This window comes from Macrosteles quadrilineatus, unplaced genomic scaffold, assembly GCF_028750875.1.
Source record: "Macrosteles quadrilineatus isolate MER2022 unplaced genomic scaffold, UCM_ALF_1.0 Scaffold_2__2_contigs__length_208266976, whole genome shotgun sequence".
NCBI lineage: Eukaryota > Metazoa > Arthropoda > Insecta > Hemiptera > Cicadellidae > Macrosteles > Macrosteles quadrilineatus.
The window spans coordinates 122516513-122538465 of NW_026542595.1; the positions used below are offsets into that span (position 1 = coordinate 122516513).

General features: G+C 33.8%; 2 protein-coding genes across 6 annotated transcripts in view; both read left to right on the top strand.

The window, feature by feature from the left end:
* The window catches only part of LOC128986329 (zinc finger protein 728-like), a 73957-nt gene that overhangs the window by 42753 nt on the left and 9251 nt on the right, over positions 1-21953 (top strand). For all 5 annotated transcript variants that reach the window (XM_054406652.1, XM_054406654.1, XM_054406651.1 and 2 more), the window contains one exon: positions 4552-4705. The gene's annotated coding sequence lies outside the window, so the exon portion shown is untranslated. The remainder of the gene's footprint in view (positions 1-4551; positions 4706-21953) is intronic.
* Positions 4993-8256, top strand: LOC128986330 (zinc finger protein 160-like). The gene has a single exon (XM_054406655.1). It carries the CDS (start codon positions 5022-5024, stop codon positions 6729-6731), a length of 1710 nt encoding a protein of 569 aa, XP_054262630.1. The 5' UTR covers positions 4993-5021; the 3' UTR covers positions 6732-8256.

The following is a 21953-nucleotide window of genomic DNA, read 5'->3' on the forward strand; positions in this document are numbered from 1 at the left end:
CATTCAAAGAGGTTTAGGCAAATACAATACTTCCTAACATAGGCCTAGGCTAGGAGATTCAGTGGACATCATCACACTCAAACATAACCAACCTAAAACACACGCCACCATAACATATGCATCATATTTTACAACAGGACAAAAAATCTATTTGCACCCAAAGTCAATGATTTCGTTTTGCACATTCAAGCATAACCGGGGATAAAAAACCATGCCATATACGAAAGAAAGGCTAGTCTAGCATGAATGCAGTAACTCATTCTTAAGTCAATATCTACTGAAAAAGTGTAACGCAGATAAAAGATTTTTTGGTTGTAAATAATATTTCAAAATAACACAGTTAATGATAACTTATCTTTGAGTTCTACGAAAGAAAGGCTAGTCTAGCATGAATGCAGTAACTCATTCTTAAGTCAATATCTACTGAAAAAGTGTAACGCAGATAAAAGATTTTTTGGTTGTAAATAATATTTCAAAATAACACAGTTAATGATAACTTATCTTAAAACCATACTTTCAACGGTTTTAAAATATTGTTGGATGTAAATAAATTTCAAAATAATACTTTTAATGATAACTTATCTTTAAACCAAACTTTCAACTATTTTAAAATTATAGTTTTGTCACAAAATAGTAAGATACGTACAGAGGATACAAGCTTGTGGGATACTGTGTGCTAATAGCTCCGGTATATTGGAGCGTAAATGTACTACTGACTACAGTAAATCATTCCACTGCTGGTAGGATACTAATCCAGCAGAGCAAGGAAGAGCTCGAACGAACAGTGATGGCCTTACAGCATATTTTTGTACAGCAGTTGTAGCGCACAAAGACTCATATTGCGTGAGTGCTGTAGTAATGTTATGGCGAGGGGGGAAAGTGGAGCAAAAAGGGTACGAATAAAATTTTCTCTTGAAACCAGCAACTAATGCTAGACACAAGCAAATGGTGCTAGACACCAGCAACTGATGCTAGACATCACTTAAGCGTACCAATGCATGAATCCTCTCCTTCTTACTTCTCAATTTTGTAAAAAGTGTTTATTTTTTATACCCTATGTATATTGGTGATTGGGAGGATTTGACCCCTGGGACCTTTGGACTTTGAAGCCCTGAGTTCTACCACTAGCCCAGCTCGCTCCCAATAAAATAAACGTCTGACAGTAGAGGCTTCATACTTTGTACAGGATACCTAACAAAAAATATAGTCCATTACATGGCCTACAAGGGGCTTTCATCTACATCCCCTTCACTAGGAGCAAGTTACTGCTCCAAAGTTATGTATGAGAATGAATAAAGATAGTCAAGATAAATTACAGGCGATGCTTATAAAAATTCTTTCCTTTGGTCCAAGTGATGAAAAATAGCCTACTGTGCCTAAGATAAGATAAGGAATTCAATAAATTACTTATAATAGAACATATAACTAATTAATTACAATTAGATACTTAAAGAGACATCACAGTTTGTATCACAAGTTAATGGACTAGGATGCCATTTAACAGAAAAATGTATTTATTAGTTACCTATCTAATAATATTACAAATTAGTAAATAATCAAAAGTGCACCAAAATAAATTTATACTAGACTTGTAAATATTTCAATCACCTTATTCGATAATTAGTTTCTAAATGACTGTTTAGATCAAATCTAAAAATCATGTAGGATTGAAAAGGGAACTTATCTAGGCACTATACAAATCAGGACTAATATTCTTGAATAGCCAAAAATATCTCAAACTTATGTTTGCTAGGAAGTGGGGCAAGTTATTGCCTTTGCCTACACATAAAAATAGACATGTCGTTGCTACAATAAAACTGTAGCGACTCATTAAAATAGACATGTCGTTGCTACAATAAAACTGTAGCGACTCATTAAAATAGACATGTCGTTGCTACAATAAAACTGTAGCGACTCATTATAATAGACATGTCGTTGCTACAATAAAACTGTAGCGAGTACAAATAAGTTAGTTGAGCCACAGACAGTGTGTGCCACTGACTTTTTAAGTAAGCAAAACTGACCAAAAATTTTATGTAAACTAAGTATATTTTGTGACACATCAAATATGTATGCAATAACAAATAAGAAGGCTATAAGCTCTTTAAGTTTACTGGAACTCACTCTGTAAGTGGTTTGATGAACAGTTTCTATTTAAACGACCGAAATTGAATACAGTTTATTAACATTAACAATAAATCTGCTTCAGTATAAACAAATTGCTTATCTTATAAAATAGTACCCGGGAACAGCTTACCAATCATGATTTTGGGGCTATATGTCCCTAATTCCAAAATTTAGTAAAAATCCTTCCGCTGGATTTTGAGATAAATATTACAGACACTCAGACAAACATACTAAGGGCCCTTTCACACGAGGCCACTGGTGGCGGCCACCGGTGTCCGCGCTTTGGTTACCGGCCGGGCAACTGCAGAGGATGGTACAGGCAACTGACAAGCCACACTACATCCACTGTAAATTGGTAGTTGCAAAATTGCTACCGAACAATGAACATCTCCTACGTTTTGCGTTGATAATAAAGCAAATAAGGCGAAGACACATGCGTACTATCCCAAATTGCCGGGTACTTTTCAATTTCGCAAATGAGATCTTCAATATTCACTTTGTCTACCATTATTTTGTTTAGTCTCTTATTCTGTTCTTCTTCTTTTGTCTTCTTCTTTTTCAGTAACGTTCTCTTTATTTTTCTTCTGATCCCTCATTTTCACAAACAACAATTCAACATGGAAACACTCAACAACAACCACAGTGCGTTTGTTTCTGCAGTCTGCACGTGAACTTAACCAAAATAGTAGATGAGCGCGCATTCGCGGTGGCGGCCACTGGTGGCTTCGTGTGAACGCTCCCATTTAATTCAATGCCCCGCGACGAGTTTCCGCCACTTCGGTTGCCAGCGGTGGCCGACTAGCAGTTGCGTGAGGAGACACTGCTCGGCCACTGTGTAGTTGCGGGCAACTGCAGTGGCTGTGTGTGAAAGGTCCCATTTAACATAATGTTAAAGATGTGGCGGGCAACCAGTGGCGGCCACCAGTGGCCTCGTGTGAAAGGGCCCTTAGTTCGTATGTAAATAGAATTGAAAATTACAAAGCACAAACATACTTTAGAACTATTTTTAACTTTACACAGTTACAGTTTAAGTTGTAGCAATTCTTTCACTTTTTAATACAACAAACATATTTTAAAATTTGTTAAGAATGCTTTCACTTTTTAAAATATAACATTTGAATTGCTCTTGGAAAAGCAACTGTTTTCCTTTTTCGGAAACAACTCAGAGAAATCAAAATTTTATGGTTTAGAGGGTAAGGAGCTGTCAATATTCAGATCTTATTTTGGTAACCGCAGACAAGTTGTTGATGTAAATGGTAATCTCTCAAAAGTTTTGACTACTGTACTTATAGCATCCCCCAAGGATCTGTTTTAGGGCCAATTTTATTTACTACTAGCTGTGTGCCCGTTCTACGGAGAGGGATCTTGTAGTCAGTTGAAACCTTCTTATATTCAGAACAGCAGTTGGTTAACATTTAAGTGTGCATTTTTTTAGATATGCTGGCAAAACTATTTTAGGGATATATAAACCCTCAAAAATACAATATCTGTCCGATTCAAGCCAAAACAAATGCTAGACTCTCAAAAACCAAGAATTACCATTAAATATTCAGGGTGTCCACATTCTGGAAAGTCAGGGATAGTCATGGAAAGTCATGGAAAAAATTTTTGGTCATTGAAAGTCAGGGAAATAGGCAAGAAGTCATGGAAAGTCATGGAAATTTCCAATTATGGATGGATTTGAGGGGACCATTCAATGCTCTAGTCAGCCGTAACCCGGACTGTTATAGCATTTTTCACAAATGTTCGACAATTCAATTTATTACAGTTGTATTATTTTATGAGTTTTCGGTTTGTTTTAGTTCATTGTTGTACTTATTGTACTCCATTGTTATCTGTTATTACATATTTCAGTATTTTCTGCAAAATAACATGTCCAGGCAGTATTATTTGTGTGTGTATGTTATATTATAATTTGTGTGTAAAGTTCGTGAGTCATGGAAATCAATGGTAAATGGTCATGGATAGTCATGGAAAGTCATGGAAATTAATGACAAATCTTTTGTGGACACCCTGAATATTAAATATTATTTCTATGTGTTCAATGTAAAATGTTCTATATGTCTTAAATGTTGTCCTAAGGATTGTACATAGCCTATAGGTATTCCTGTCTTATTAATGTAATTCCTTGTGACAATGTCCATTGCGAATTTGTAATTTGCTGAACGGCTGAAAAAATGCCTTATTAGATCCTGGTTTCAAGCCATATTGGGTAAGTATTTTCAGCTTACTTTAAGGCTTGTATGTACAATTTTCAGCCTTAAACAAGACTGTGTATTGTACAAAAATATTCAATACCTAATGTAATATTGTAATGTGTAATGTTTTGAAATCATAGTGTAACCTAAATGAGCAAACAAATAGAACTACAAATTTATAAAAGATGTGTATATATATGTTTTAATAAAATATTGTCTTTTACAGGGTAGACAATAGATTAGAAGAGGAAAAAGGAACTTCAATTATTCATGTGGCAAGATCAAGAAAGATTATTTACATAATCTCTGATTGCATCAAAACTTAAAAAAGCAGCTAACAAGATTAAGTTTTTACTACCTAAACTAAAGGACAAATTTAAGTAAGTAATTCATTGTGTAAAACGAGCATAACTTTTATATGGCTGATGCAGTATTAGTTAAAAACAACATAAAACATCTAAGCCATTCTTTAAGTAGGCTAATTTAATATGATTGAACAGAAAAAAAGCAAAATGCCTTCAATTTAACACACATAAAAATATTTAAGCAAGAGATATTTAAAGTTAATTAATATACACACGTACAACTGTTAAACACTTGAAAGTCCTACAAAAATAACATATTTTAATACACATACAAAGCCAACTGACTAGTTCCTATTATTTTCTGTTAGAAGTCAAAAATTGAAACTAAAACATGTCAAATATCACCAAAAAGCCTTCCCTTGAGTGTCCAATTTGTAGACAAATGTTTTCAACTCTATCAACAATGAAGTGTCATATATATTTACACACGGGCGAGCGTCCCTTTAGATGTTTGATGTGTGAGAAAAAATTTATTCAACTACACCATGTAAAGTATCATTTGTTGACACATTCTGCTAAGTGTCCTTATAAGTGCAATACATGTGGAAAATCATTCAGATCCAAGGACAATATGAAGGCTCATACATTAAATCACACAGGAGAGCGACCTCATACGTGTAGTATATGTGGAAAATCCTTCAAAACCAGTGAGCGTATTAAGATGCATGCATTGGTTCACACGGTAGAGCGACCTTATAAGTGTAATATATGTGGAAAATCCTTCAAAACTAGGAGGATTATGAAAATTCATGAAGTGGTTCACATGGAAGAGCGGCCTTATAACTGTAGTATATGTGGAAAATCCTTTAAAACTAAGTTACATATGAAAATTCATACAGTGGTCCACACCAGAGAGCGACCTCATTCGTGTATTATATGTGGAAAAGCCTTTAAAACCAGTAACAGTATGAAGATTCATACATTACTTCACACTGAAGAGCGACCTCATAAGTGCGCTATATGTGGAAAATCCTATAAAACTAGGAAAAGTATGAAGACACATACATTACATCACACAGAAGAGCGACCTCATTTGTGTAGTATATGTGGAAAAGCTTTCAAAACCGATATCGATATGAAGATACATACATTGGTTCACTCGGGAAAGCGACCTTATAAGTGTACTATTTGTGGAAAATCCTTCAAAACTAGGAACAATATGAGAAATCATACAGTGGTTCACACGGAAGAGCGACCTTATAAGTGCACTGTATGTGGAAAATCCTTCAAAACTAGGAGCAATATGCAAAGTCATACAGTGGTTCACACGGAAGAGCAACCTCATAAGTGTACTACATGTGGAAAATCCTTTATAACCAAAACCAAAATGAAGCGTCATTCATTGATTCACATGGTAGAGCGACCTTATAAGTGTAATATATGTGGAAAATCCTTCAAAACTAGGAGGATTATGAAAATTCATAAAGTGGTTCACATGGAAGAGCGGCCTTATAACTGTAGTATATGTGGAAAATCCTTCAAAACTAGGAAGATTATGAAAATTCATACAGTGGTTCACACGGAAGAGCGACCTCATAAGTGTAGTATATGTGGAAAATCCTTCAAATTTATGAGCTCTATGAAGAAGCATACATTGGTTCACACCGGAGAGCGACCTCATAAGTGCACTATATGTGGAAAATCCTTCAAAACTAAGTTCCATATGAAAATTCATATAGTGGTTCACACCGGAGAGCGACCTCATTCGTGTATTATATGTGGAAAAGCTTTCAAAACCGATATCGATATGAAGATGCATACATTGGTTCACTCGGGAGAGCGACCTTATATGTGTACTATATGTGGAAAATCCTTCAAAACTAAGAACAATATGAGAAATCATACAGTGGTTCACACGCAAGAGCGACCTTATAAGTGCACTATATGTGGAAAATCCTTCAAAACTAGGAGCAATATGCAAAGTCATACAGTGGTTCACACGGAAGAGCGACCTCATAAGTGTACTACATGTGGAAAACTCTTCTCAAATAAATCAAATATGAAGCGACATTCATTGATTCACAACGGAGAGCGACCATAAGTGTTCTATTTTGTGGAAAATCCCTCAAATCTAAGGACAATATGAAGACTCAAACATCATAGTACGTACAGGAGAGCGACTCTATAAGTGTACTATATGTGGAAAATTGTTGCAAATTAGAAGCATTATGAAGAAACATACATTAATACACTACGGATAGCGACCTTAAGTATAAACTATATAGGAAATCCTATAAAAGTAACAAAACATGAAGCAACATACACCAGAGAGTTGCCTCAGTGGAAAATCCCTCACTGCCTACAGGAAAATAAAGAAACATACATTAGTTAGTTCACTCCGGAGAGCAACCTTATAGGTGTTACTATGTGCAGAAGGCACTTTGCATGCCAAAGCTATATAAACAAACATTCTTTGGTTCATATTAGAGAGTGATCCAAAAGTGGAGAGCATGCGGAAAATCCTTCTAAACCATCTTCCCATATATGGAAAAACTTTGGGTGCAATATGTTTAATTAATCACGAATCATTGCTCAGAAAATCCAGAAGATCCAGAAAACCCATTAATGTTAAAATTTAGTCACTTTTTCTATTTTATTTACATTTTCATAAATATTATTTTATTTTATTGTGCTAATTTGTCCCTACTCTTAGTATCAAGACTGGCTTTTACAGAATTTCAGTAACACTCATTATCTGTACAGGTTATAAAAACGTATGTAGTGTTGATTTATCAAATGTTTGTACTGTATTATATTTCCAATGAAAACTAGGGGCTTGTTCCCTTGTAGGGATATAAGTCCCTAAAAAGCTCAAATTTAATACAAATTATTGTATTATAAACTCATAATCAAATTATAGATATAATTTGATTATGAGTTATCTAATTGTCAGGATTGGATATCCCCATACTGTACACTATATCGTTTGTGTAAAAAACTGTTTGTTTACTTTAGTTGATGTTATTTTCAATAAATTTTTTGAATCATTCCAGATGTTTAAATCTGTTTAAGACAGCAAACATAATTGTTTGTGAAATACTGGTTTACTAAGGTAGCTTTGGTCTTGTAGTTACTAATAAAAAAGGCTTCAGTGATTAGAATTTTGAAAATTATCTTTGTGAAATATAATTGTGTGTTGAGATAGGCCTAAGCTTAGTTCTTGGGTAGCCCCGGTAAATTAGCATCCTGACCCAATCATTATTAATTCTAATTGCATACTCCTTTTGTAAAGGTTTAACAAAATTAGTGTAAAGGCATCACATTGACCAAACTCATCTCCAGATTTGTTTCTGATCAACATAAAAATAGAAACTACTCTTTGTGTAAGTGTATGTAGTGGTATTCTTCCTTAAGCTGAAAAAACAAAAATATATACGTCTAATAACACTAGTAATAGTATATTTACACTTTTACTGTTGACTCACTCATGTAAAATGGTAAGCGGTGATCAATTTCGACTCCAATCATCATCATAACCAAACATTCGTCTATAGGGTCTGATGATGATTGGATTGTCCAATCAAAATCGATCCCCAATTACCATCTTTCATATGTATTTTCCGTCTTGTGAGTCAACAGTATAAGTGTAAATATAGTATTACTAGTGTTATTAGACGTATATCTTTTTGTATTTTTTTTTTTTTTCAATTTAATAACAGTACGATGCTGATAAAGAAGTTTTTCCTCCTTAAAAAGAGATCGACTTTACCCACATTATATGTTGATAGTTGAGGCACACTATATTAAGCAAATTAAAATTGATGTAATTGTTTGAAATGGACTGTATAAACGAAAAGCACTTGCTGTAAAAAAACTAAGTTTATGGAATTGTCAAAATATGAAAAACTAAACAAACATAAATGAATGATATAGCCTAACCTTGAATTGATTGACTTTACTTTAACAAATGTAAATAAATGATAATGAACAGCCTGGACAATGTATTGCCCAAAAACTCTACTGTCACGGACGGCACGAGTTTTGAGACTGGTCAAAACAAAAGGCTTTTTACCCCCACTACTTGTCAATCAAAGTAGCGGGAAAGACAAATTATTCCCTATATGGGAATAAAATGAGAAACCCCTTTGCCTTTGCCACCTAAACAATACAAATCTTGATCAGCTGTATTGAAGTAAACAAAAATCAGCTGTATTGATATAAACAATAATCAGCTGTAAACGGCTTTAATATTTTTCTTATGGAGATAATTTTACATTATATATCTAATTTTGTGTTGAAATTTAGAAAACTTCAGTATTTTTCCCGTCGTAACGGGATAGAGAACCTTTAATTCGAGCCCTCTCCAGTCGTTCTATGACTTCCCAGTTCCCAACAATTATGACACAAAGAATCGCCTTACATAATTAAATAGATAGATTGATAGATAGATGAGAAGTTGATTAACGTATTGAATCCACATAAATCTTGAATTAGAATAAACCTACAATATTAGTTACATGTCTCACATAGTCACATAAACTAACTGATGTATTAATTTAAGAATGTTTGTTCGTTTTTGTATCATTTGTGAAAATTAAAAGGTACTGCTTGATGTTTGACTTTTTTAGGTATTGTACCGAGTACTTTAAATTGAGTGTCAACAATTGAGTTGTCTTTTCATTTGAGTTTTTTATTTTACTAAATGTTGTGAAAAGGTTGGTATATAGTGTTGTACTCTTATTTTGAATAGGTTTGATTTTGTCATTTAGTGCATTTGCGTTTGATAAACAGTCCGAATTAAACAAAAAGTCAAGATAACTTGTGTTGAATAAATGACAATGAAATAAATCATCTAATGGTACCTTTCTGTTACAAATAGACCTTGGGCTAGGTAAATAAAGTAGAGATGGAAGTTTTCTTACATTTATTGGCCTCATAATCATATCCTATTATAGAGATGAGATTAGATTTTTATCACACACTGAAGATTGTATAGGCTGAATATAGGTTATTGTAGGCCTAAGGTGCAAGATGAGTGCTTGAACAGCTTAATTTTAAGGCATGTTTTTATCCGGTTTGAATGCAGTGAGTATTTTGTTATTAACTACTGCATCAATTTTTCTTTTCCATCCATCTTAAAAACTACGGTATTTCAATTAACCGAATATGACAGATCCGGTAGGCCTGTACTCGTTGTTATAACTTTATATTATTATAATAATTTAGTTTTATCAGTTGATAGTCCTGAGTAGTGGATAAATAGAGATGTCTCTCTGCGTAGAGATTATCCTTGGACCCTTCTTCTGAAACTTTATTCCAAACTGGTAACATCAATTTTGTAATAACATTTTTGAATTCGAAGTATATTAAAAAGTATTAACATTGAATTGGTGTTTTATTTATAGTACAGTGCAATTAGCTTAAAACAAGAGCAAACCGGGACATCCAAAAAACAAGTTTCAAACCAGTGCCAAATTGTTGAATACACTTCCCTCAATATGTAAAAAAAAGTTACACTGATTTGAGTGTCGGGTTTGGGGGGGAGGGGTGAAAATGGGGTGAAAATAGGACTTTTTTTTACTTTTTCGCAAATACCTCAAAAACCATGCGTTTTTCTTAAAATATAATGAATTACAAAAATAATATACATTAAATTTCGAACAAAATGATACCATACAATACGTATCTACTATGAACGGTTCAGGTAATATTGAGGGGTAAATGTGATTTTGTTCTTAAAATTCTAAAAAAGTTGTTTTTTAAATGGAGGAAACCCATGGACACCTATAAAAAAAGTTTCTAATGAGTGCCAAATTGTTCAATTAACCTCCCTTAATATGTATAAAAAAGTTACACGGATTTTAGTGTCGGATTTGGGAAGGAGGGTTAAAAGAAAAGGGGGGGGGAATGGGACTTTTTTTGCTATTTTCCAAATATCTCGAAAATGGAGCGTTTTTCTTAAAATATAATGAACTACAAAAATAATCTATATTAAATTTCAAACAAGATGATGCCATACAATACCTATCTACCATGAACGTGTTAGGAGATATTGAGGGGTAAATGTGATTTTTTTTAAATTCTAAAAGGTTGTTTTTTAAATGCAGGAAAACCATAGATACCCATAAAAAAGTTTTTGTTCTTTGCATTTTCTCTATTAACTTACTCGTTTATGAGTTACAGGATGCGGAATGTACACAACAAGCCTTTTTCCATGCTGTAACTCCTAAACGAGTACCTTTTAAGAGAAAAGGTCAAAATTAAAAATGTTTTTAAATTAGATTTATATACTAAAACAATCATAAACTACAGGGTGTTCCATAAGAAATAGGTAACAAAGTTGTCGGCCATATTGGAAAATGGTGGACATATTTTTAAAATTGGGAACCATTCCAAATCATCTAAAAAAATAAAGGGGAGTGTCCCATAAGAAGTCAACTAACTGTATAACCCATGATAAAAAAGTTAGCTATTGGTTCACTTTAGGTGAGACATCTTGTATACAGGGAAACCTGTAAGTAAACAGCCAAACCCCAGGAAATGGTTCTATGGGTGAAAATAAAAAGAAAATCAAGAGTATTTTTTTCCAAAATCGCTTCGTTAACCAGATATTTGCCATTTTGTTTTTTTCACAAAAACATTATTTCATCTCTGAATTTTTTAACCGATCATTAACAAACTTGGTATGTATGTTGAGGTAAAATAGACCCACGTTAGAAAAAAATTATCTTAATCCAATAAAAATTTTAAAATGGCGGCCATTTAATTTTTTTTAATTGAAATTGCTAGAAATGGCTAATTTTATGAAAAAATGTCTGTACTGTAACACTTTTATTTAGCTTTTAAAATAATAAAAAAAAAATAAATATTACGATTTTTATTTGTAAAATGAGGCAACCCTGAATAGCGTAGCCTTAATCACAATAATTTTACAACTAAAAATTGTTGTAACTTCAGTTATTTTTTATTCCATCTTCTTAGGAATTCAAACGGTAGAAAGTTCACCGTGTTCCCGTATCTAGGTAGGTTTGTCTTTTTTAGGTAGGTAAGTCATATTTATTTATATTGTAGTTATATTTGTGATAAAATGGAAAATAAAAAGTGTTACTTAACAAAATTTTCAAAATTACTTATGAATAAAATTCCCAACCCTGTTTTCACACCCTCCTACCCAAGACCGGCACGAAAATCAGTGTAACTTTTTTACACATATTAAGGGAGGGTTATTAAACAATTTGGCACTTGTTAGAAACTTTTTTTATGGGTGTCCATGGGTTTCCTCCATTTAAAAAACAACTTTTTTTAGAATTTTAAGAAAAAAATCACATTTACCCATCAATATTACCTGAACCGTTCATAGTAGATAGGTATTGTATGGTATCATTTTGTTCGAAATTTAATCTATATTATTTTTGTAATTCATTATATTCTAAGAAAAACGCACCGTTTTTGAGGTATTTGCGAAAAAGTAAAAAAAGTCCTATTTTCACCCCATTTTCACCCCCTCCCCCCCCTAACCCGACACTCAAATCAGTGTAACTTTTTTTTACATATTAAGGGAGGTTTATTGAACAATTTGGCACTCATTAGAAACTTTTTTTTATGGGTGTCCATGGGTTTCCTCCGTTTAAAAAACAACTTTTTTAGAATTTTAAGAAAAAAATCACATTTACCCCTCAATATTACCTGAACCGTTCATAGTAGATAGGTATTGTATGGTATCATTTTGTTCGAAATTTAATGTAGATTATTTTTGTAATTCATTATATTCTTAGAAAAACGCACCGTTTTTGAGGTATTTGCGAAAAAGTAAAAAAAGTCCTATTTTCACCCCCTCGCCCCCCAAACCCGACACTCAAATCAGTGTAACTTTTTTTTACATATTGAGGGAAGTGTACTCAACAATTTGGCACTGGTTTGAAACTTTTTTTTTGGATGTCCCGGTTTAGGTCTAATTGCACCGTACTATTAATCCAAAGAGGTTTAGGCATATACAATACTTCCTAACATAGGCCTAGGCTAGGAGATTCAGTGGACATCATCACACTCAAACATAACCAACCTAAAACACACGCCACCATAACATATGCATCATATTTTACAACAGGACAAAAATCTATTTGCACTCAAAGTCAATGATTTAGTTTTGCACATTCAAGCATAACCAGGGATAAAAAACCATGCCATAACTGGCTTTGAGTTTTACGAAAGAAAGGCTAGTCTAGCATGGATGCAGTAACTCATTCTTAAGTCAATATCTACTGAAAAAGTGTAACACGGTTAAAAGATTTTTTGGTTGTAAATAATATTTCAAAATAACATAGTTAATGATAACTTATCTTAAAACCAAACTTTCAGTGGTTTTAAAATTATATTTTTGTCACAGAATAGTAAGATACGTAGAGAGGATACAAGCTTGTGGGATACATGCTAAAGAAGAGCGAAAGGGTACGAATAAAATTTTCTCTTGACACGAGCAACTAATGCTAGACACAAGCAAATGGTGCTAGACACCAGCAACTGATGCTAGACACCACTTAAGCGTACCAATGCATGTATCCTCTCCTTCTTTAATATGCGTTTATTTATTTTTTATATATTTTTATATTGGTGATTGGGAGGATTTGACCCCAGGACCTTTGGGCTTTGAAGCCCTGAGTTCTACCACTAGTCCAGCTCGCTCCCGGTAAAATAAAAGTCTTGACAGTAGAGGCTTCAGACGTTGTACAGGATACCTAACAAAAAATATAGTCCATTACATGTTCTACAAGGGGCTTTCATCTACATCCCCTTCACTAGGAGCAAGTTACTGCTCCAAAGTTACGTATGAGAATGAATTAAGATTGTCAAGATAAATTACAGGCGATGCTTATCAAAATTCTTTTCCTACAGTTACCTAAGAATGTACATGTTCTCTCACTGATTTGAGAAAGCAAAGTGGCCAATTCGCTCATCAGTGAGACAATGTTAACATTGTCTCACTCGAATTACTTTGTCTCACTCCAGATTTGCAACGTGAACACGTGAAATAGTGATCGCGTAACATGCAGACAAGGTTGTATGCGTGCGAAATCGGTTGGCAGCACTGGCTGTAAATCAGCTGGTCAGCTGTTGTATTTGTAACTTTACATTAAATGTTAAATTAAAAGTCACTTCTGTGTAAAAATATGTTACGTTTCTTTACCAATTTATTTGTTTTATGGTAACTGTATGAAAAATATAATGTGCAACTCGAGTGCAAAGTACAATTGCCTAACTCGAGAAACCATTCCTCACTCGCCTACGGCTCGTGAGTAAGGATTTCTCTCGAGTGAGTTAATTGCTCACTTTGCTCACTAGTTGCACAAATAACTATTCCTTTGGTCCAAGTGATGAAAAATAGCCTACTGTGCCTGAAAAAGATAAGATAAGGTGTTCAATAAATTACTTATAATAGAACATATAACTAATTAATTACAATTAGACTAGTGGCTTGTAGGGGCAATAGCCCCTATATATATGTTATATATTCTAATAATTATTTTGTTTGTACAAATTATTTGTCTCACGGGTTACCGTACCCTACCTTGAATTCTCGTTTAAATTTTTTGTATATTATAATAATGTATAATAGTTATCACATACCTGCATAATTCATTTTTGTCTGCTCTGTTTAGGATAAAAATTCAAAAGGACTCTTCATGTGGTGTGATTATAAAATACATTTTCTAATCATAATACAACAAAAGAACATTTCCAATAATAATCTTCATGACTATTAATTAAATATATATACATTTCTTTGTATATAGACAAATTCACTTAGAAAAACACAACACATAGAGATAATGTCATCTTCCAAATTGTAAAATACTAATTCTGTAACAAAATCTCTCTGAAAACAACATTTTTTGTATAATATCCATTTTGGTCCATTCCTTGGTCTCTATTTGGTTTTATTACTATTTTAACGTCATCTGGCCGCTTTACCCGGCTAAAAGCAACATAAAGTTGACCATGGGTAAACACTGGTTTTTCCAAATAAATGCCAACTTTTGAGAATGTTTGGCCTTGAGCTTTATTTATAGTAATAGCAAAAGCTAATCTCAATGGGAATTGAATCCTTGTAAATTTAAAGGGCATATTAGGATCTGTAGATATTAGTTTTATTTTTGGCATGAAAAATATGTTCCCTTTGCCTACTCCAGTAATTACTTCTAACCTTACACTTTTTTCAGACATACCCAACACAACCAATCGTACTCCATTAACTAATCCAGACCCTAGGTTCATATTTCTTATGAGCATCACTATTGAACCAACTTTTAAAACTAATTTGTGTGGTGGCATTCCAGATGGTGTAATTGAATTTATAAACTCAATTGGTATGTTCAACCTCTCTGTAGGGTCTTCTGAAACTACTTCATCATTACTGTAGTATTCTTTATAGTCTCCTTCGATGATTTTTAATACTTCTTCATTTAAATTATCACATTGTTCATTTAAAGGACATACAATTATTTGATTGGAGTAGTTTTGAATATTTTCTGGATTTATTGAGTTGCCATAAACATGTTGTACAATTGCACAATCAGAGAGAACAAAGTTATCAGGAATGTCAATTGCCGGTGTTGCCCTATTGCTCTCTAAGATTCCATTACCTAAGCGTAGAAGCCAATCACAAAATGCTGTTTCATTTTCATTTGCACGCATGTTTACTTTCAAATGCACTATAGTTACATGTTTCCAAATTTTACTCCTCTGAAGACATTCTTCAATGATCTGTACCTTGTTAGATAGTGGCACCACAGGTAATACTTGCCTGAAGTCATCTCCAAAAAGTACTACTTTACCTCCCATTGGCACCTTGAAGAGATTGGAATCCTTACATTTCATAATATCTCTCAATAGACGATCTATGCAATCAACCGCAGTGGCAGGAACCATGGAAGCTTCATCTATTATTATAACCGCAGAATCTCTCAAAGTAGGCTAGATGCTCTTTCAGAATTTACCTTAATCATTGAAACAGATGATTGCTGTACAGGTACGGGGAGTCCAAATAAACGATGAAGCGTGGTTCCTCCATCTAAAAGTAATGCCGCTATTCCAGTCCAGGCACCTGCCAATGCAATCTCACCTCTTCCTCGAATTATATGTAGAAGACACGAATATACAAATGTTTTACCACTTCCACCTGGAGCCTCTAAGAAAAACAGTCTTTCCATCGTATTACCTGATATCGCACTGAGAATTCTATCAACAACAGTTTTTTGTTCACAATTTAGTTTGGAGTACATTTCGGCACCTTGTACAGACTCTTCATGTACGTTGTAAAAATTAATCAAAAGGTTTGTGTTTCTTGGTACTGGTAAATTGAGGCTGGCACAATCGAATCCGTTTTCTCTAAGAATGGTGTCTATTTGTTGCAAAGCTGCATTTTCAGCCTCATCTACACTCATTTCATGGAAGTCCTCTATGAATTTGTCTTTAAAAGAAGTCCAAAGCATCAATGGTGATGTTGGCTCACAGAAACAACAAATGTATGCGAATAAATATCGTAACTGTTTTGGCATTTGACTATTTTTTAATTCCTCTAAACAACGATTCCACTCTGCATCGTCAAGAAGGAGTCCCCTTGCAACTGCAGCTTCTTTAAAAGAATCATATGCCATCCCATTGTAGAATCGTAGATCATCAAATGATGTAGCTCCCCTAACATGCAGAAGTAAAATACGTAAGTAAAATCTGTTTGGGTCATTTGGCGCTACGTTGTACAATCTGCCTATTACTTTCGATCCACATCTTTGACGACGTACCCATTTGTTTGAAACAAACCTGTAGTGCTGTGGAATATCTGCATATAAATATTCACGTGCATTGAGATCTCGATTGTTTAAATCAAACCATGCTGTCAGTGTTGTGTGTTTATCCACCGAAGTTTGAAGAGCATCCTCTTCATTTCCAGCACTGAAGTAAACATTGTGATACCCTTCTTCATGAACAGCTAAGCGAATTATTGTATGAGATTGTTCATGCATTTCATTTGAGTGTAGGCGCCAAATACCCTCATGAGAACTAACATACCGCATATTGGCAAAGCGGATTGTTTCATCAAAGTTCATCATATCATTCTGTACACTATTTACAAATTCTAAGCAAGCTGAGTCATATCCTTTATATACATATTTAAATAAGTATTTTACTGATCGGACACTCGAGCAAACTTCAACGTTTATGTGAGCGTTATATTTCATCAATAGATACGGATTATGTGGCACAACATCTCTACTATCAACCTGGTGAACCCCCTTTTGGGCTGTGATAGCATTGTTTTGTCGACGATAAAGTGGATACCCATTGTTGTTCTCAACTGTTTCATCCAAGAACTCTTTAGGATATTTTTTTGAACATTTTCCATCCTTCATGCAAGGTGCATTGAGATTTCGCACTCCGCATGGTCCATGAATCATGTTACGAACTACAATGTCATGAAGCCTTGGAAACTCATTGGGATTAGGTATCTCTGCATAGACACATTGGTCTATTTGTGCTGGTTCACGAAATTTGGATTCTTCGTCCAGAATTATAAGCATATGGCAATGGGGTAAGCCACGTTTCTGGAATTCTATTACATACACATAAGCAATAACATTTCCAAAGACGTTGTTCTTTAGTAGATCCTTTTTCAATTCATTCAGTTTGCATCTGAATACTCTGGAAACAATATCTGGGCGATCAGCTGGAGTTTCATTGTCTTTAAGTGAAGAGAGTATTTCTGTCCAATTAGGGTTGCATGTCATTGTTATAAACAAATCTGGCTTACCGTATTTCTGCACGATAGCCATTGCATCTTGATATCGCTGAGTCATGTTACGCGGACTTCCTTCAAATGATGATGGCAAGACAACAATTTTACCCGCAGTTACATTTTCTAACTGTGCTCTGTTCAACACAAAATCTTGCAATCCACGGTAATGTTCAACTCTGAGCTGTGATTGGTGGTGTCTTACATAATTGAGTCTATCACTTTCAACTCTTGTGTACAAATCGACAATATATTGTTGAAATAATTTTTTTGCAGCATGGATATTTGAAAATCCTACCCGAACAGCAAGTCTATAGCATGCAAATTGTAGCATAGTCAGTTTTTCACGCATTCTTTGTCTTCGTTGCCCATTGTGAGTCATTTGTGGGTCCCATCCGGGTTCTCCATTTGGAAACAATAGTGGATATAGCATTGGGTCACAATGTGGGCTCAATACTGATAAAAGCTTAGGCCCGCTTTGGCGGTTATATATTACTACATGGCGATTGTGCGGGGGTTCACCTTCTTCAGAATTGAACACTCCGGCGATTTCATCTGCGGTGGGTTTGTTGAATCGCCTCAGATCCATAGAAATGTTATCTACAAACCTTAATGCGATGCTTTGATTGCCTTCATTTGTCATAATTTCGGAAGCTTTTTTATAGGATTGTGAATAAGGGTTATCTGACAATATGTCCGATAATCGTGTCACTATTTCCAATTTGAGTTCACTATTTTCAGGTCTTTGTAGTCTAATATTGTTTGCAAATGCAGTATCCAAGAAATATAATTGTCCATATAAAGGGGTTTGTTCAATTGGTAATAAGTCTGAAATATAACGGTGAATTTGCCCCTGTACCTTAAAACAATATGGTCCGTTACCTGGTACTTCTTTTTTTGTTGCCGAAAGAGATGCAAATGCCATAGCGCTATTGTACTGTCTTATATTTTTCATAAAATGGGCATTATTAAATAGTTCTTGCAGCTCATTGTTATTTTGAGGCTGTGGTAGGTGTATTAGGCCATTGTGGCAGCAAGAGTTGTAGTGTCCACTTGTCAATTCATCAATGAAGTGCAATGCACCACAATGAATGCACTCATCGTTCATTGGTCCTAAGCTGTGCAATGCAATTTCATTTAAAAGTGGTAATCTATACACAGGAATAACTTCATGTTCATCCGGATGCTCATTTATTCTTCTTCCATTTATATCGCGCCAAATCTGGCGCCTGTTGTTCTCATTTCGAGGAACAATACCTCTGCGTGGCGGCCTACCCCTGCGTGGTAGTCTTCCAACATTATACATTATTAATCTATTAAAAAGTGTTAAGTTTAAAAGTGTCAAATTGTTTGTTTAAAAGATTTGATCTAGCCTAATTTTCACATTGTGTTGTTTACTACTTCACTAACATTTTTACAATAACAAAATCATACAAAGTTTAAAAGTGTCAAATTGTATGTTTAAAAGATTTGATATAGCCTAATTTTCACTTTGTGTTGTTTACTACTTCACTAACATTTTTACAATAACAAAATAATACACATTGAGGTGTGGTTATAATTCTTTCAATTTATATTATCACAGCTGTTTTTACACTAAAAGACATAAAATTGGGAATATTCTATTTCAGCTTTATTATAATAGTTTACTTATTACAGTACATATTACATACTACCTTTGACTATTAATACAACTTCTGTAGCCAATAGTCAATGATATTACCATATGCTTTAAATAAAGTTAAACCACATGTTTTAAAGTAAACAAAGCAGACATGACCTAGATTCCCATGCTATTTAAATGTGAATTATTTTATTCTGTAATAACCTTTTGGTGCATAATTAAGAAAAATGAATATTTTTCCCCAAAATTTCATGCCCAGACCTTTAAAATGAGACCTCTCCCAGCTTTCTACGGCCTCCAGTTCGCTCACAATTTCATATTGTAAAATTTTGGGCTTACGGAATTAGATATATAGATTCTTAAAGAGACATCACAGTTTGTATCACAAGTTAATGGTCTAGGATGCCATTTAACAGAAAAGTTTCTTTATTAGTTACCTATCTAATAATATTACAAATTAGGAAATAATCAAAAGTGCACCAAAATAAATTTATGCTAGACTTTTAATTAACATATTTCAACCACCTTATTCGATAATTAGTTTCTAAATGACTGTTTAGATAAAATCTAAAAATCATGTAGGATTGAAAAGGGAACTTATCTAGGCACTATACAAATCAGGACTAATATTCTTGAATAGGCAAAAATATCTCAAACTTATGTTTGCTAGGAAGTGGGGCAAGTTATTGCCTTTGCCTACACATAAAAATAGACATGTCGTTGCTACGATAAAGCTGTAGCGAGTACAAATAAGTTGAGTTCAGCCACAGACAGTGTGTGCCACTAACTTGTTAACCAAGCAAAACTGACCGAAAAACTTTATGTAAACTAAGTATATTTTATGATACATCAAATATGTATGCAATAACAAATAAGAAGGCCATAAGCTCTTTAAGTTTACTGGAACTCACTCTGTAAGTGGTTTGATGAACAGTTTCTTTAAACGATCAAAATTGAATACAGTTTATTAACATTAACAATAAATCTGCTTCAGTATAAACAAATTGCTTATCTTATAAAATAGTACCCAGGAACAGCTCACCAATCACGAATCCTTCCACTGGATTTTGAGATAAATATTACAGACAGTCAGACAAACATACTTAGTTCGTATGTATACAGGGTGAGTTTTAAATGAGTTCCCCCCCTACTTTTTTCTACATTTCTTAAGATATCAACTCCGGACCACATCAGATCATTGTAAGTACTTCATAAGTACTTCATAAAACTGTACATGTGAAGTACTTAGTAAGTACTTCATTTTGACTGGGTATACATTTTTGGCCGCCATCTTAGAACCGCCATATTGGATACAAAGTTTTTTTAGAGAATTTTTACCGTAGGTCTCATGGTAAGATCTGCATCCGGGACCGATTTAGTTTTTCGTTTTGAGGTCCCCAGAGGCCAAAAACACCATCTGTTCAAATTCATATATATATATATTTATATATATATATATATATTTATATATGTGTCCGTTAGCGCGATAACTCGAGCAAAAATGGTCCGATTTTGATGAAATTTGGTATAAACGTGTAAACCTACATTTATTTGAACGAGTTCGCGAACCAGCATGATCGGACTATGGGAACAGGGGTTTATGGGGGGTTTTATGGGGTAAAAGTGGGTTTTTCTAATTTTTCATCCTGAAAACATAACATTTTGCAATTTCTTTCTAAACCATTTTGTAGAGCTCAAAAAAAACAAATAATTTAGTATATTGAAGCATTGTTTTTTTCAAATGTAAAGGTAGGGTTGTGACCCATTATTTCAAACTGGAATTTTACGCTGAATACAATGCCGCAATTAATTTTTAAAAATCTTGATCCGTTCTAAAGTTATGAGGACTTTTTAAAACTTTATTTTTAGCCCATTTTAACATTGTGCATCTACAAACTAAGACCATAATCTCAAAATAGTGCTAGATAACGATAAGTATACACGACCATTCATTGTCGACCTATTTTCACTTGGTTATGACGGATGTAATGTTTTCGACCGCCATCTTGGATCCGCCATTTTGAAATATGATCAATTAATTTAAATATGAAGGTGGTGTTGTGACCCATCATTTTGAACTACTTTTTTATACTGAACTTAATGCCGCAATCCGTTTTTGGTTATCAAGCTTTCTTGATGAAATATTAATATTCTCTTATTTAAAATTTCAATATTTCAAAAACCAAAGATGCAAATGAAAAACGGATTGTGGCATTAAGCTCAGCACAAAAAAGTAGCTCGAAATGATTGGTCACAACACCATCTTCATATTTAAATTAATTGATCACATTTCAAAATGGCGGATCCAAGATGGCGGCCGAAAAAATTACAACTGTCATAACCAAGTGAAATAGGTCGACAATGAATGGTGGTGTATACTTATCGTTATCTAGCACTATTTTGAGATTATGGTCTTAGTTTGTAAATGCACAATGTTAAAATGGGCTAAAAATAAAGTTATAAGAAGTCCTCATAACTTTAGAACGGATCAAGATTTTTAAAAACTAATTGCGGCATTGTAATCAGCGTAAAATTCCAGTTTAAAATAATGGATCACAACCCTACCTTTACATTTGAAAAAAAAAACTTTGTATCCAATATGGCGGATCCAAGATGGCGGCCAAAAATGTATACCCAGTCAAAATGAAGTACTTACTACTCTTCAATGATCTGATGTGGTTCGGAGTTGATATCTTAAGAAATGTAGAAAAAAGTAGGGGAGGAACTCATTTAAAACTCACCCTGTATAGAATTGAAAATTACAAGGCACAAACATATTTTAGAACTATTTTTAAGTTTACACAGTTACAGTTTAAGTTGTAGCAATTCTTTCACTTTTTAATACAACAAACATATTTTAAAATTTGTTTAGAATGCTTTCACATTTTAAAATATAACATTTGAATTGCTCT

Bases quoted from the DNA above. Each gene is read 5' to 3' on its own strand.
- LOC128986330 (XM_054406655.1), top strand. From the start codon at position 5,022: ATGTCAAATATCACCAAAAAGCCTTCCCTTGAGTGTCCAATTTGTAGA.